The 18707-nt window shown below is 36.4% G+C and overlaps 1 protein-coding gene across 2 annotated transcripts in view; it reads left to right on the top strand.

Moving 5' to 3' along the window:
- Positions 1–13622, top strand: part of LOC149928502 (neuropeptide SIFamide receptor-like) — a 158138-nt gene extending 144516 nt beyond the window's left edge. Inside the window, exons 3-4 of one of the 2 annotated variants that reach the window (XM_090158322.1) lie at positions 12265–12911; positions 13002–13622. In XM_090158322.1, coding sequence (XP_090014448.1) covers positions 12265–12911; positions 13002–13033 — 679 coding nt within the window. In that variant the 3' untranslated portion in view covers positions 13034–13622. Of the gene's footprint in view, positions 1–12264 lie in introns of both variants that reach the window. The other variant, XM_090158323.1, reaches the window with a different exon arrangement.
- The last annotated feature ends 5085 nt before the right edge of the window (positions 13623–18707 follow it).

Consider the following 18707-nt stretch of genomic DNA (forward strand, 5'->3'; position numbering starts at 1 on the left):
GAAGAGTCTCATATACTTGAAAGATTACGGGCGTAGGTTGTTCGGTAACCAGGGTGATCTAACGTGCGAAATCCAGAGAGGAGATTTTAGATTAGGAATCTACTGCTGGTTGAATCTTTGAGCTTCTAACCCATTTTTCTTGGGCCCGTCCGTGCAATAAGCGTTCCTGGACCAATGTGTCATATTAGCTACAAAACGAATTAGGCAATTTTTAAACCATTCCTTTAGAATTTTTATGACATTTGTATTTTTAAATTTAATAATTAAAATCGTATCACAAAATTAAAATGGATTTGTCTTCAAACTCATTTTACTTCTAAAAGTACATTAATGTTATTAAAGTTTCTCGCCTCACGGATAAAAAAACAATTGATAGTTTAATGAAAACAATTTGGTTCAAGGAAGAATATTGCTTGCCAGATTTAAGGCTGTGTCCGGGTTTTTGGGGTAGTTTTTTGGGAGCCCATATCTCTGAAACGAAGCACTTTAGGACACATGTTTATTAGATATTTTTTACTCATAGAGACCCATATAATGCATATAGAAAGTTTCGGTACTCTATCCGTAACACCCTGTATACACTCTTAAAACAAAAGGTTTATTTTCAAACCTTTTTTAATTTTTCTTAACTCATATTTAAAACCTTCACGGGTTTAATAAGGCAGTTATTCTACACCTTAAAGCAACTGTTGGCTCTATCATTGCCACCTGTATTATGAAAATGCCCCTGTTATTAGAGATGGCCATGAATCTATCCGAATCTTCGAAATAAATTACTTTCGTGGAGAGCGTGGAGCCATCTATTAATGGGAACGGAAGCTAAAATTCAAAATAGCGAAACAATAACGTCGTCAGAGAGCCATTATAGAGTATTATATTTAGACCACTTTTATTCTACTTAGTTAACTTTAACCTAAATTATATACCCCATAGAAAATATATTGTAAACAATTAATATAATAAGTTATTGACAAATTTACAAACGAGCCAATCAACCCGAAGCATACTTTTATGTCCCGCCTTTTTGTCAAAATGTAGCTTCAGCATCTTGTTTTGATTTCGACGCTAGCGACATCTGTTGAAAAAAGAGCTACTTCACCTAGAGCCGACACTTGATTTAAATAGCATTTTTCCTTTAAGGGTGTTTATTTACACTGTCTGTGGTACTTTTGTCCTTCGTTTTCGCTTCCTTTACTACACCGTTTCTGGTATAAAGCTACTCCCCTCCGGGTTCTTAGCTACTCCCTTTAAGGTATACAAAACTACTCCTTTTAGGGTACTAAACGACTCCCTACAGATACCACTTTTATCCCTGATGGCAGATATGCGAAATTAACTGATTCAACATATATATACTTATGCTATTCATTCTAATTAAACTTTCAATGTCCACTAAAAAACAAAAAATTATAAATAGCTGAAAAACGTGTTTTTTTTTATTTCAAATTTTTATGCAACGCTCCTCGTTCACTGGGACATTTACTAGTGTAAAATTGAATGACCTTGATCCATGTTTTCAAAGTCATTCAAAAAATATCTCGAGAACCGTTGAGTTTACGGATTTGGTTCGAACCGAGGGATAAGTCACTCTCGGATGACCTGTACACCGAGTTCGCGTACTTAGTTCTGTCACGGCCCCCTGCACGATAGCGGCCCCGGCAAAGAATTTCCTCCCCATGTATTTTCGCGACAGCGATTTTCCGTCGCTTGGAACGCTGGTGTAACAACCGGAATCTATCATACGTTTCAATTTCATACGTTTCAATGGCGATGAATTTGCATTAGTGAAGTTTTTTTCCAACTGTTTTATTGAATTTGGAGAAGTTTGTAACAAACAATTAGTAATTACACTTTTTAAGTAAGTAAGTAAGTTTTCATTTCAAAATTTTTTTTTTAATAAATATCTCAATATTTTGAGTGGTAACATTTTATTGCTAAGCCTAACCATAAATGGTTTAAGTTTTGTATTGGCAATGAGTTTTCAAGTTATTAAAAACTGTATTTTGTAGTTATTTAAGACTATAATTATGATAACTGCTCATAATTTTTGTCATATTCACCAATCTTTGTTCTTTATAATTTGCATAAGATAAAACATTAATGCTTTGCTCAAATGCTATTATCCTGTTTTTTTTAATAAGTGAAAATTACCGGGAGGGGCAGGTCACTTCCATTTTGGGTGCGTCTTAATCATAGTAAAATTATTAAATCAAGGTAATCGTGATTAAATCAGGGTAATTAAAATTAAAAAAATTGTTGAAGTTTTCAACAGCAACACGGAGCAGAGCGCAGATACCGAAATAAATCCAGTGACATCAGCTACAAGTAATGAACGCTTTATTTTCGACTTGGTTAAAATATATATATACATTACAATTAATGAAACGATGGTAGTACAACAGAAAACTGACTAGTAAGAACAGACTAGTACTGTTGAATGACTTTAACAAAAATTAATCAAGATCAAAAAATCTAATCACGCTTTAAACGAGATTTAATCATTCTAATTAGGATCTAATCTTTTTAATCAGGATTTAATCATTTTAATTAGATTTAAACATTTTAATCATGATTTAAACATTTTAATCATGATTTAAACATTTTAATCACGATTTAATCAATATAATCGGTCGAATCGAGATTTTATCGAGCGCGGTAAATACGAAATAATAATTCTAATTATTTAGTAAATTATTCTAATAAGCTCGATAAAATCACGCACAATTATAATCATTCCAATCAGCAATATAATCATTCTGATTCTCGTTCTAATTTCTAATCGCGATTTAATCATACTAATCACGATTTAATCATTTCAATCATTTATATCAGATTTAATCATTTAGTCATGATTAAATCAGATTTAAAGATTATATTAAATAAATTAAACATGATTTAATCGACATAATCGTGATTAAATTGAATTTAATCAAAATAATCACGATTTAATCTTTTGAGAGATGCGTCGTTAATCAAGGAAGTGACCTGCCCCTCCAATTTACCCAATTAAAAAATACCAGCATTGTTCTGTTCCATTGTGTTCATCTACTTTTAAGAAGGCCAAAGTGTCATTTCATCAGTTACCCGCTGATGAAAATTTATACAAACTATGGATTAAGAGCATCTCTAGGAATGATTTTGTAGTCAATGAAGCATACACTTCACATGGAAGATTGGTTTGTGGTTTGCATTTTAAGGAACTTCAGTTAATGATAGTCTGTTGTGAGGCTAATGCGTAATCTTAGGATTTGGAACCAGATGTACGTCACTACCTATTACTTAATTGGTGGCATTACATATGGGCCAATATACGATAAGGTCTCAAATTCGAATATAACTACCAACAGAAACGAAAAGAATGTTTATCCACATCATCCAGCATATTTCAACATCATCCAGCATATTCCTACATCATCCAGCATGTTCCTACATCATCCAGCATGTTCCTACATCATCCAGTAATTTTAATTGAATCTTGATGAATTTTACTTAAAAAAAGCTGATTACTTTAATGTGAGCGTGGGACTACTAAGTTATCGAGATTCTTAGTCAGGAATGGATTAAAGGCAATTAACCAAAACCAATTTTAACTTAAATTATGGTAAAAAAAATGGGAATCTCTACATTTAGGCCTAACCCATATTGTGATTTGTGAACTGTGAGTGAGACTAGTGAGTCTGTGATTTCGAATGCTTACATGTCTCATACATATATTTTCAGCAATCTTCAACATTGTCTGACTTTGTTAACTGTAAAAATAATATTCTAGTTTTATAATCTGCATTACATTTACTACTTATTTACTTAAATTGAAGTTAACTTTGTAAATATTAAAACAACTTACAAGCGGACACATGTGTAGTTCTTTTGTTTACATTATTAACGTCGACAGCGTCTTCTTTGTCTGGTTTTCTCGGCGCGTATTTTGATTTAAAAAATATCCAAACGTATTTTACTTATTTATTAATAAGTAATTTAAAGATTACGGAAAGAAATTATAACCCTAAAATTACACAATTAGTAATAATTAATGAAACTAGAAAAATTGGAACGTTTTCGCCATATACTCCAGCCATTTCTTAGTTATTACGTCAGCGCCAAAGGTCGATGTAGGAAAAAAGTTAACTAATTTCACTTTCGCAATTTTCAGTCGATCGCCGGGGCCGCTATCGTCGCGAGCAGCCTGAGCGCGTGCAGGGGGCCGTGGTTCTGTTAAACGTACGGATTTTTAAGAGTTCACGAACTCTTATTAGCACAGTCAGAGGTACGACAGTGTACACCGAGTTCGCGGAGTGACCAATCCCTCGGTTCGAACTAGAAAGTTGTTGCTCGCCATATTATTATTTCAAAAACTTTGCTTTGACGAAATTTGACCAATCCGAAGCCGAGAAATTGAAGTTAAATATCCCCCTGCACGAGGAATGTTCCATAGAAATTTGAGATTTATAAAAAAAAAACCTTTTTCAGTTATTTACATTTTTTATTTCACAGTGTACACTCTGTATATTAGACCATCTCTACGTTGCCTGTAAAATCATACCACGCTAATCACACCATGCAAATAATAAATGTTTTTACCCAACCATGCTGAAGATGGCGCTACGTAACATTAGGGTTCTGTCCCGCTTCTTTTTAATAACGGCGCGTGACGCACGCTCGCGGTGGCACGTTTCAATTAACACGGAGTAAAAATATTTATTTTTCATTTTCGATCTTGTTGTCTATAGGTTCCCCAGGGCATTGGTTTTTGAACTAACTTTTGTGGCGCCATCTGTCAAAATGTTACTGAACCAGTTGACGTAAAAGCAAATGTAGAAATTATTCGTTTATTTTCGAAGACTTTTTGTTATTTTTCAAATTATATGCTTGTCAATTTTATACTGTGAACTATTGATAAAATCCGACGCATTTGGGTCGTCCAAAAGTAGACGAAATCGACCTGATGTGAAGTCAGCTTCTTCAAATAGGGGTTGATTAATGCCACGCAGTAAATTTATGACGTCATATTTAATCTCTTTGCGATACAGCTAATGCCCGAGGTGATGTAATAATTAAGCCCTGAAATATTAACTATGATCAATACATTTCTTAAGCCCAAGGCTTAAAGCTAAATTATTACAGATTTTCCAGAGGAAATCTTTTTTTGCAGCCTTTGAACTGTGTAATGTTCTATTTTCTGCTCTAGCAATTGCGAATTAATTATAGGCACAAAAAACCTTAACCATAAAGTGAGCAAAAATTTAAATTTAAAAGCCATTAGGTAAGAAAAAATATATATTTTAATATTTCCGAAAGGCCTAACAGGTAATTAATTTCCATTGTAGCCCGAAGCCGGTGCTATGTCAAAAATAAAAGGTCAAAAGTAGTGCCCCTCGCGGCAAATTAAAAAAATAGGAACAAGACCTTATTAAATTTTTCATTGGACAGGAAAAATTTCACGCTTTAAAAGAAAAAGCAATTTTGTACATTTCGCGAGTAGCTTCAACATTAAACAGGAAAATTGAGTTTAAAAAAAAGCAACATGCATTGAAAGAATTCATTTCCTAGAAGGATAAAAAAGATCATTAGCTACAGAGAGTGATTCAAAATGTTCTTTCATGGGCCTCCGTGAAACCGATGGAGTTCTTCATTGAAATTTAAAGAAAAGGAGTGGGCGTTGGGAAAGAGGGGCTCTTACATTTTCACCCGAAAAGAATTTTTGGGAACGAGATGTCAACGTGTGAAGAAGTAAAAAGAAACTAACTTTTTAGTCCCTTCGAAAAATTCCATTCCATTTAATATTAAAACGTGTAAAAAAAGGAGCACCTTTTTTCTCTACTCCTTTAGACTAAGCCTTCATCTCGTTATAAAGCGAAAATATTTGCCAATATTGCCAAAAATGAGGCGTTTTTGTACAAATGACCGTTGAAACGATTTGGAAAATTGCTTACTCTTTAAAAATAAATGAAAAGAAATTCATTCTAATTTGTAGAATATTCGTAATTGGTTCGTAAAAGTTTTTATTTGGAATTTTGGGAATTAGTAAATGGAAAAAATATGCGAAAATTGAAACGATGCTAATTTTTTACCGATTAGTCGGGTTTTGAAACTATTCTTCAGAGATATATTATACTCTGATAATATTAATATTTGAACCATTTTCTTTTGAAATTTGAGAAATATTAGAAGACTTTACCCGGGGCCCATTTTGAAGACTATACCCGTGGCCCGTTTTGAAGACTATGCCTGCGGTTCATTTATAAGACCATACCCGTGGCCCGTTTAGAAGACTATACCCCGGGGCCCATTTAGAAGACTATACTTGGGGCCCGTTTTGAAGACAATGTCTGCGGTCCATTTATATGACCATACCCGTGACCCGTTTAGAAGACTATACCTGGGGTCCGTTTTGAAAACTTTACCCGTGACCCGTTAAGAAGACTATACCTGGGGCCCGTTTGAAGACTATACCTGGGGCCCGTTTGAAGACTTTACTTGGGGCCCGTTTTGAAGACTATACCCCGGGACCCGTTTAGAAGACTATACTTGGGGCCCATTTTGAAGACAATGTCTGCGGTCCATTTATAAGACCATACCCGTGACCCGTTTAGAAGACTATACCTGGGGTCCGTTTAGAAGACCTTACCCGGGCCCGTTTATAAGGTCGTGGCAATCTGCCAACGGGGCCCCGCCTGTGAATTAACTAAAAATTAAATAAAGCCTACCAAAAATATAAATTATAATCTACACCCAACGCAGACGGAGGTTAAATTCAATCACCATTATAATCAAAGACCGAAATTTCGTTATAGCCGAAAGACCAAAAACGGTACAACTTCCAAACCTTAAACCGTTAATAACAAAAATCGAATAAAATTATACCTTGTCGCGAAACAAAGCACTAGGCAAAGTCATAAATAAAGTCGGGTCTCGCAAACTGGAAACGCATCGTCTTTTATTAGCCGCCCGCGGATGCGCCCCTTTAATTGACCGAACCAAAAGCCGGTCCTTTAAAATCCCGAGGCAACACGCGAGCGGGAAAAGGCTTGGATCATTTCCCTCACGCCTAGTAAAATCACGCCACCTATCGGCCGGGAACGTTAAAACAAAATATTAAAAGCGCGATAATGTTTTCGCTCGTTCGCGAGGGAATTTTGAACAATTACTGGTGGCGCCATCTCTCGGGCGCGCGAAGGGGAAGCCACCTTCTTTAACCTTTCGATTCTAATAAGTCAAGCGACTAACTGAGGACGACGCGTCTATGCCTACAAAAATGGGGGCTCCGCGCAATTTCGGGGAGCGGGCAGGGTTAAAACAATGTAAAGGCATAGGTAGGCTCGGGGGCTTTTAAGGGAAGAGCTTTTTTTCTCTGCGGGCTAGCGTTTATCGCATCAATCCGACTACTTAGGGATTAATACGGAGTAGGTAATACGGGGCTCGCCAATTCTAGTAAATGCGTCCATCTCCCACTGACAGTTTGCCAAATGCAGACTCTAGGAATTGAGCTTGTCTACTTAGCATTCCCAAACTAGGTTCGCACTTGGGTCAGGAATCGGTTATAAGTGATTTAGAAGGTTTCAGTAATAAAAGTGCGAACGAAATTGGCTTAGAAGGTGTTGGCAGGATTCATTTACGGAGAGGTCGGCGTACCTCCTTTTTTTGCATAACACGTTCGTCAGTTTCAGTCTTGGAATAAAATTTTGACTGTGCTGTTTAGCGCCATCTATACCTTGAAGCCCAAACTACCATACAAGTTCAGTAAATATAAGTTTCACGTTAAAAATACATTTAAAATTAAATGTTTAAAAATTTCAAAAATGGGTTAAATTAATTATTAATAATATACATTTACAAATACGCTAGTATTTAAAATTGTTTAATGGCATTAAATAATTAAATATCAATAAAATCAATTCAAATAAAATGAAAACTAACCTAACCTAACTTAGGGAAACCAAATCAAACCAATCTATTAAAAAAACATAAATAAAATAAAACGGAAAGCATTTAAAAATTCGGTTTAGATTGAATTTAAATTAATATAACTTGTTTTCTACGTTACCACGAACTAAGTACCTACCAAAATTACTATAACGGTCTCAGTTTGCTAGACCAAAAACCCCTGAGATCCTCACTCGAACTATAATGCTTGGTTTCCAGTTTCCACTAGGGCGAGTAACTCCGGGAGTAATAAAAATTACATTACGTCGCGCGCTATCGTAAACTAAGCTACAACAAAACAACTAAAAAATTGGTTGAAGTTTATTTGAATTTAATTAAAAATAATATAAATTTTCTTGGGTTACGTAAAAATGTCTAATAATAAATTGAATTGAATTGAATGTGTAAATATCAATAAAATTAAAAAGTACATTTGATCTTGACGATAGCAATAATATTTTTCTCAAATTGATACTTAGGTCGTGTCGAAGCGACTGTTCAGTGTGAACTGTACAAGCAGAAATCCCTTCAAGCACGGTTTTTTCGAGCTTGGCGACAGTCAGTTCTAACCCTCTTTAGGTGTATCTGTCAATCCAAGTTTAGGAACTGAGAGAAGCTTATGTTCAAACCTAACAATGGCTAAGTTGGGAAGGTATACCCGAAATGCAACGCTTGGGAAACGCGCTGCCTACGCTATTATCTTGGAGAAGAGAAGGGGTTCCTGGAGGGGAAAATATGAAAATCATAGCTCGGGACGTTAAATGCTGCCACCATTGAGGGGAATTTGGAACTATATTATTATTATTTTTTGCAAATTGCAAACATAATGATGTTTTTTTTAAAGTTGATGCAGTAATGGAGTTTCGGTTAATACTAGAAATCCATTTTTGGGTGAGTTCTAACTTAGCATTTCTCTTTCCGGGTTTAGGTACTGGATAAAAAGTTATATTCTTGTGAAATCTTGAATCACTTCTACAATCTATATAACAACAGTATTTTACCATAATAATGAATTAATTGTAAAAGTATTAATATTTAAATAACGCGTAAAAAGCCGTTGGGCATTCTTAAGCCTTGTGTGATCTAAAAACGTCTTCCAAATTCGAATTTTTTAATAAATTTATCCACCGCTAGATGCTACTAAAGTCCTAGGTTCGACCAAAAATTACAGTCCCCTGCCTTCCCCCTGAACTACATTCAAAATTGGTTAAAATTGAACAGCTTGCACTTTGCGACACCATATTGTTCCACCAGGGGTAATTACGGTACTGACTCACCCTTTTTGTTGATAAAATTTTGTTATACAAAATGTAATGAATTAAAAGCTGTTTTTGCTGCGAATCTCAAATTTGATGATCACATAACTCATTAATTTTATAATGCAAATTTGAAATACCATGAGCCATGACTTTAAATTTCTGATCTCAAACAGCGTTTCTTTTATCAAAATTTACTGTTGCATTGAAAAAACATGTTTAAGTCTAATTAACTTTGATTCCCTAAAAATGTTAGATCCGTAGCAAAAACATAATTATTAAAGAATGGTTATTGAACAAACCGCGGCTCTACAATTTTAAAACTGCCTCCCGATGATATCAAATAAGGCATTCCACCAGTGTCGTAGTGGGAAAATCGACAAGAGGGAGAGGAAAATAATATCAGGTTTCAGATTTTGGTAGAGTCAAAGATAAGCCCCCACTTGGCTGTTATTGATGATGTTCCAAACCCGTGTTAGCTTTATCACCCCAAGACGGGACACTATAGCTCCCTCTAGTGGAAATTGTTTGTCCCTATATCCAAAGGCAGACAGGATTTGACTGTCTTATTTCCGGTTCATTTGATTTTCTTTCCCGGAAGTCAACTGCACGCTGAGGCCTATGAGATTCTACTTTCCTTTCCTATAGGGTGGATATTCTTTTCTTTACATTGGTACTTTCTTTCTGTGTCGGGTCCAAGAATATATTGACTTATTTTTACTTAGGTCGAGCGACGTACGTTGAGATCATCCGCAGGGACCATGGTCTAGTTCCACCAAGGCACGAGTGAAGGTTGAGGCAAAAGGTTACCGGCGTGTGCTTCAATTAATTTAATTGATAAATTTGATCACACTGGAAAGAATATCGTAGGGCCTTGGCAATTTGCAATAAATTTAAACAAGGGAGCTCATTACGTTCTTCCGCTGAATATCAACACAACATAAAAATATTAAAATATTGGAAAAATTAAAATTATAAATAGTAAATTAAATTAAAAATATTCTATACCTTTAGAATCAAAAATTAAGAATCCTTCTAAGCACTCATGGAAACGATGCAAGAATGGCGCTACATTTTTAATTTCCAGTCTTCCCAAGACTACCAGTTCGATGGACACATTTTCGATTCTCATATCGTCTTTGGCGCGTGGGAACTTTAAATTTGATAGTATGACCCAATTTTGGGTTGCTATTATATTATCTTAAAAACAACCTAATTTTGTTTAACCCAAATTTTGCGTTTCTAGATTTTCAACTACATTTGGGCTATTTTTGACTCAAAAAGTAGTTAAGAGTTTTTAAGAGTGCAGGAGTAACAAACACAAGGAGAACGCAGCTAGTCTTTAAACACGCTAACGCCAGCTCGTGTACAAATTTCATTGGACGAGCCTTTACGCTGAGCGTTTTATGGGTGGGGGGGGGGGAACAATTTCCGTATTTTCCCCTTCCGACGGCAGCAGGCTCTAAATGGTATAACCAAAGAAAAATGTACGCCAGAAAATCCACGACTTTTGACGGGTTGCGTTCTCCTTGTGTAGGGTGCTGTGTTTGTTGCTCTTAGGTATAAGGGAGCCAATGAGATAGTGGGTCGATTTGATGGGCGTTTAAGAGGAGGAGCCTAATGGCACACCGTGAGGTGGATTGGAAGAAATTTTAAAAACGCGAACCGTCTCCCCAGATAGAAATAAATGAATTCTTAGCGCGTCTAAGCGCAAAAAAACGCAGCTATCTCAGACTAAAAATGAAACTTTACTATTGAAAATTTACTATCAAAGTTTTAAAAAAGAAAATTCGGAAATTCGTCTCTTTACCAGACTGACAGAGCGAGAAGAATACGTTATCACGAAGCGTCCCCTTAGAAAATTTTGTTTTCCCAACTTATTAGGAAGAAAAATATCTAAAGCCCCCGACCATAGTCCGCGCGACACTATCTATCTCGCCACCCTGATCTGGCAACTCAAAGAAGTCCCCTTTTTTGTAAGAGAAAGTCGACGTGGTTCTCGGGGGATATCAAAGACTACTTTAAAAAACTCGCGGACATTTCCCGGGAGTGACAGACAGGGCCTAACATTCTATCAAATGGAAATAGGCTTGACGTGCTTACCAAACTAATCTTCCGGGGTCTCGCGAAAGCGACCGAGCTTCCCCCAGAAAAGGCCGTTGATGGCGAGGGACCTTCTAGATTTGCCTTGGAAATAACCGGAACTCGGTGACACTGGGCGTAAGGCCACGCTGAAGGTAAAATCTACGCCGGACGATAGCACTTCCAAAAAGTGGAAAAATGCCTTTCCGAGAAGGCGGTCGTTATGTAGCCTTCCAAAGCGTGACATTCTCTTTATTCGATTTAAGGTTATTTTTTGACAATTCTATTTCCGTTGAAAAGGTACCGTCGGGGCCTTCGGTCGCCCCCCCCCCCCTTCCGTGACACGTCCCGTCACTGACAAACAACTATACAAGTTCGAGGTCGTACTGTCTAAAAATAAAATTAATAAAAGGGTATATTTATATATTTGACCAGGGTTCGGACAATTTTGTTAGCGGTAAGACTAGGAGTTCGGATACGCGGCTTTGTTACAAACTCATTATTACTATAGCGGGAAACAAAATATCCAATCGAATTTAAGTTTCTTTTTATAGAGTTCTATCTAATTTATAAGTTCCGTTCAAAAAAAATGAAAGCTTTTTTTGGGAAAAGGTATACTTTGGGTAAAATAGAAAAGCAAATTGATGAGAGGTATAAGAAGGCCAAAACAAATTGGTTTTTCAGAATGAGCTCAAGGCTGGCCTCCCCACTTTCACTTATTACGGAGGTTAAGTTTGGAATGTTTGACGGGAAACGTCCGGGAAGCGTGTTGAAAGTCTGGAAGTTCCCGTTCACTGGATTGTATTCCATACAGCGCAAACGCGAAGGGTCTTTCTTCAAGTGGGGATTTTTTCGAATCAAATCAATATCCAGTTTGTAACAAATGGAATTTTCCAGATACGTGCCGAACGAACCAAAATAACAAATAGCCCCGGAGGGGGCCCGCGTTACGAGGACTATAAGTGACGGGACGTCGATTCATCTTAATTCTTTTACCTCTCCGCAGGTTCCTCGCCATATGCTATCCGCTGCGTTGTCAAATGTCAACGCGAGCATCCAGAAGAATCATCTGCGTCATCTGGCTCTTCTCTTTGGTCGTGTACTCCCCTTGGGCCATCTTCTTCAAGGTCATTTCGGTGGGAGTGCCGCCTTTCGAGATGGAGATCTGCCTGGAGGAATGGCCGGCGGAGGAATATGAAAAGTTCTACTTCATCGGGGCCAATTTAATCCTGTGCTACTTGCTGCCGTTGTGCATCATCACCTTCTGCTACCTTTGCATTTGGATCAAGGTCTGGCGTCGCAGCATCCCGGGAGAGACCAAAGGGGCGCAAATGGAGTACGTCATGCAGAAGAGCAAACTGAAGGTCGTCAAGATGATGGTGGTGGTCGTCGTCATCTTCGTCCTGTCCTGGCTACCGTTGTATATCATCTTTACCCGCGTCAAAGTGGGTGGACAGATGGACCCAGAGAGCTGGGAATCCATGGCCTTCAACGTCGGAGTGCCCGTGGCCCAGTGGTTGGGAGCTTCCAACAGCTGCATCAACCCGATCCTGTACGCCTACTTCAACAAGAAATTCCGCAAAGGCTTCGTGGCCATCATCAAAAGTAAACGATGCTGCGGGACTCTGCGCTCGGAGTCGAGGCCCAGACAAAGTACGACATTTCGTTCCGCCTACAGAGCTAACTCGCGAGCCGATACCCAATGCGACTACTTATCCACTTCCGCCGTATGATTCATTTCAGTGACGTTTTCCTTGAACAACAAACGGACGTGAACAAATCTACTCTCTCAAGTTCGTGTCGCTGACAACGGAAAGAAACGAACCTTTCGAACGCTTGTTACTTCGGACCATACCGAAAATCACTAACTTTGGATTGACATATACCCTATTTAAAAGAGAAAAACACTCAACTTTGCTCTTAAAAAGCGTGGATACATACTTTTAAAACGAAACGTTTTAGAAATCCCCCGTGACTGTTTCACGAAGTTACGTTTGAACGTCTTTCAAAATCCTGAATATCGCGTACGCCGAATGGGTTGAGAAAATATCGCATTTACTCAAAAAATAAAATAAAAATATTAATAGAAACTAAAACATCCCCGAAAATAAAGTGCCCCGTTTCCTGCGGGGATTTAAAAAGGGCCTAATTTTCTGGCCCTTCCGCTATTGACAGCGATGGAAATCCCCCGGGAAAAAAATGGAGAACAATTCACCATCTCAGTGCGAAAATACGCTAACTCTAAAGATTAATATCGTCGGAATTATCGACCAAAGTCTGCGTATAGTTTAGAATTTTTGCGGTTTTTAGCTAATAGACGAGATTCTATATTTTAAAATCCGCATTTCCACTCTAAAATATTGTATTTTTATTACGGATAGAATATACAGAAAGTTATTGGAAGTTCCGAACACTTTATCATTGTTCAATTCTCTAACATAAACCCATTTATTTATATGAGAACAGAAGTACATAATATAACACTTACGAAATAAATTTTTATCTCCCTATAGTGCTAATGTTATTGGTTTCAAAAAATCGCAGTCTGATTTTTCCAAAATACGTTTAGAAATAAAAATTGTGTACGGTAAAATACCATAATTGGATAGGGTATTTTGGCAATGTAGGTAGCGTAAATTCGTATGGGACCTCAGATGAGTTTAAAGTTTAAAAAATAAATTGAAGATGGATTTTGGTATATTTACTATAGTAGATTTATTAAAGTTCATAGACGTGATGTTAAATTTTTTTAATCCGTCTCAATAAATTTCGAAAAGTTAATTAAGCGAAGAGTCAAATGTAAATATTTGCCTGGTCGTTGGTGAAAATAGTAGCGTCGACGTCAAGGGCTACCTATTTAACGGGCTGTGTCATTTTCAGAAATTGGCATTTGCGATATATTAGTAAGGGTCAATTGGGAGCGAGCGTCTTCGGGGCCGATTAGCTTCCAACTCGATAACTGCCCGGTTTGAACTTTGCATCCAATGAACATTCGCGGAGCGTTCAATCAACGGATTATCGGTACCGCTAATATCAACGCGTCGTCGCCCCTTGCCACTTCGGAACGCCTACGAAGCGGCTGTTCGAAGTTGCAATCAACTGGCTTTTAAACGATGTGCTTCGATTCTTTTCTAAAGCGCGCTGTTGTCGCCCTAAGAGCAAAAACACGTAAGTCGATTTCACCGGTTTCGGGGCTGATTTTTAATTTTAAAACATTCAATTTGATTGTTTTGAAATATATATTAATATTTTATGATTGTTTTTTTATTTTATTAGTAACGTTTAAATCAATTAAATTTAATTGTCATTTGTAGTTTGTCTGCCTTGAATTGACATAGCTTTGTCTCCTATTGAAATAGCTCTATCCGATGTTTAAGTTTGCAGCCTTGATCGATTATAACCAATTAAATCGCGATTAAAAATAAATATATTCCAAAAATTAGATCGTGATTAAATCGATTAAATCTCGATTATAAGATAAGATCGTGATTAAATCGATTAAAGTGTGATTAAATCAATATTTAAAAGATTTAAAGATTAAATCGTGATTAAATTGGATTAAGTATGCACCCGAAAATGACTAATCTGCCCCTCGGCTCTATCACCTGAAGTCATAGCTTTGTCTGCCATGAATTGGAATAGCTTTGTCTACTAGTCTATTGTCAAAGCTAAAAAAAGTAGTTTTACATTATCATAAAATAATTAAAATATATAATATGTTTTAAATCAATGATTTAAGAAAATGAAGCGATTGCTATTAAACATTTGTGACTGAATTAAACATTTCAAGGTTCCAAATATGATATTTCGTTCTAGTATATAATTAAATTTGTTAATTTATAAATATATTTTCAATAAACAGTGACTAGTTAAAATTTCAAAATGACAAAATTAGATAAAATGTTACTTGATTCTTACTGTCCGGTGACATACCGTACGAACAAGAAAATTTCTTCAATGTATATTAAGCGTAAATAAATTTGAAATTTTTGGTAAACGTATAACCTAAGGTGCCACCCAATGGGACCAATCAATACAATTTGATAATTAGCGTGAATTATAAATATATAAAAAAATAAAGGTTACTTTGTTGAAAATAAAGTGCCTGTACCAAATACGTATTTTAAGAACAAAATACTCAAGAATATTGTATTATTGAAATTGTTACGGAAACTCGTATCAAGAAGCCAATGACTTCTTGTTTATATTCATGTTTAATCGAGATATATAAATCAAATTCAAAGTAATAAAAAAAATATAACTTGTACAAAAATAAAAATCCCAATTTAGTCATGTTAAATATTAGTCGTTGAATTGAAAATACCCCCTTATAGATATAGTGATTGATAAATTAAATATAGAAAATTTATGGAATAATTTTTAAGTTAAACAAAAACAAATAGTATATTGTAAAATGTAAGCAACGACGTTTTTTGGAAGTAAAATCTGGTACTCTGGTAATAAAATATTTTGGCTAAACGTTTCCATCTTAAGAAGTTTGAAATTCTAACCGACTTCATTATTTATAAAGATTAACTTGAGATTCAATTTAGAAGCACATTTATTCTTGGACCAGAAAAGGACCTCGAATTAAAGATTTTAACAAAAATTAAACTTTGGATTAAGAAAATTGGGTTTAGGGAAAGGAAAAATTAAATTTTTAAATTGTTAAATTATTGATACTAAATTATTATAACTGGAAGATAGAAATATTTTTCTAACAATAACTATGTTTCTTCTAGTCTCTTTATAACCAAAAATGCACCTTTCATAATATATCTACAGGGTATCTTCATTTGATCGGCCCAGGCATTTTTCTCAAAACCTATACCTTCTAGAAATGTGAAATTTTCAGTTTGTACTCTCTCGGTGGAGACCGTTGTTATTTCTGAATTTTAGAAAAATCGTGAAATTGTTCATGGTTTTAGAATTTGTAGTTTTTTAACGCTAGGTGGTAGACGATAAGTTTCAATGAGTAAGTTGTAGAGCATACATTTTGTCACTGAAATAATAGGTCATGAAAAATAACAAGCTGGTACTACCCAAATGTGTTTACGCCTCATGTTATTGTAATGATTGCCTGTGAAAAATGAACATGTTTTGAGCCAAATCATTGATTTACTTTTACAAATTAAGTGTTAGAACACGTGCAATTTTATAAGGAATTACAGTAGGACCCCGCACACGTTTTCTAGGGACCATAAGTTGGTGTTTTTTATTAAACAGAAAAAAGTAGGCTTTAGGGTCTACAAACTGTCCGAGGGGCTAACCACTCTTAGAAAGTCTGTACACCGGATTACGCTTAGATTACCACTGCCAAAGGCAGGGACTTCAAAGATTATGCGTAGTCCCATTAGTACAGTCAAAGGTACGGCTCTGTACACCGATTACGCGGAGTGATCAGCCCCTCGAAACTGTCTAATTTATGCCAATTGAATTTCCGAAAGCTTTTTTTTTTTGCCTTTCTGATTCGTTTAAAATGTGGGTCCGTTTTAGTATTTAAAGTGCCACCGCTTTGTTTGAAAAACATTATCTCTACGTAATCCGGTAAAAAAGTATGAATCGTTATAGGCCTACTCGTGAACAGCGCGGCGGTCCAGGACGGTTGAGTTATACAACGGTGATGATCATCGAAACGCACGTTTAACAAGTCGGTTGTTTCAAATGTTATATCCTGACAGTCAACCAAATCACCACACTATTCTCCGAGCTGTTGCTGACTTCGAAGGAGACGGCAATGTGAATCCCAGATTCCGCGGACCTGGACCTCATAACACCAAAAGTAAATATGGAGATAAAGTCTAATAATGCCTTCAGATTTGACCTTCCACCATGCTTGCCATCCTTTTTAAAGAGCTATCGATCACGTGTTTTTTTCCACCAATAGAAAAGCACTTTATTCAACATATTTTCCCGCGAAAAGTAGTGCATTCCGGGGAATTTTGGGATACATTGTTTCGGTCCTCGCTTTCGACGTCTCGAATCGTCCGCTTCTGTTACAGAAACGCTAGTCTAGTATTTTACTTCGCGCTCGGTTTTGTTTGGACCTCGTTTAAAGATTTTAATTAAGTGATTAGTTTAATACAGTGAATAAAAATGCCACGTAAGCAACCTTTGCCACCGATTGCAGTTTTAAACGCCCCGAAAGTTTAATCTACACAGTATAATTTTTATTTGAGGGATGAATTTGAAATGAGAGCAAAGGCTTCAGTCAGTAAACAAACCCAAACCGAAATTTTAAATGTTATGTTTCCATCCTCTGTTGTATTTTAAGCATAGTTTGTCTAGTATTTGCAACGACTCGCAAATAGCTTTATAGGTTACATCCAGTTCGAAAAAATCATCTTCATAATTCTTCAACAATGCTTCAATACTTAACCCTTGGCTAGTCATTTTTTATGAAACCAATTAATATGTTCCTTTTCTGGCTATAGAATTGAATGTCAACTAATTAAAAACCACGAAAAAAGTTTAATTTCAATGTCATTTAAAATTCTTACCTTTTTAAGTTTTAAATCCGTTTAAATATTAGTTTTCTTGTAATATACTCCACATGACATAAATTTGTGGCTAGCGCGATATCACGTCATATTAGGCTTACTAAAAGCACTGATTTAAGTTGCATTTGTATCTATTTTAAAAAGTCGTATTTTAGGTTCAATCATATATCTACTTTATATGCTTTATTATGGAAAATAAATTATCAAATTATCGCGAGCGAAAGTTTAATATCCGCGTATTTTAAAGCGAACTATTTTTACCGTGGCGGAGTACATTGATATACTTAATGTTCCTGAAAAGTGGCGAGGGGGAAGGCATCACCAAAGCCAGTAATATTTTACCCCTCAAATGAGATGTCGCAGGTCGAGGCGATAGTATTAGACTTTATCTCAGTATTTACTTTTGATAACACTAATATGGAAGACAGTCATCGCCTACTTTGTCGCTTAACCACGAGCAAGTATAAGAATGGCATGCTCCGATTTGAACTTGTCAAAATATGATGTCTGGAGGGTCCTTAAACACCATAAATTTCACCCATTTCATGCCACGCTCTACCAAGCACTTCACGATGGTGATCAGCGCCTTAGGATGCCAACGAAGATTTCCTCCGTTTGATCCTGGCGTTCGACGAGTGTTCCTTTGGAAGGGGCGGCCCATTTAACCGCCAAAATAACCATATGTGGAGCGATGTAAATCCGAACTGGGCATTTCCACATCACAATCAAGTACAATTCCGCTTAAACGTCTGGGCAGGTCTACTAGGAGATCGCGTCATTGGGACATTTTTCTTCCGAATCAGCTTAATGGGGTGAGCTACTTGGCGTTTCTACGAAATGAAGTAGCAGAAGCATTGGACGATGTCCCTTTAGTTTAGCCTTTGGTTCTTGCATGACGGTGCACCTCCGCACCAGGAACGACATGTGGTGCAACACCCCAACACCGAGT

This window comes from Leiobunum rupestre, chromosome 9, assembly GCF_980474605.1.
Source record: "Leiobunum rupestre chromosome 9, qqLeiRupe1.1.hap1, whole genome shotgun sequence".
Lineage (NCBI taxonomy): Eukaryota > Metazoa > Arthropoda > Arachnida > Opiliones > Sclerosomatidae > Leiobunum > Leiobunum rupestre.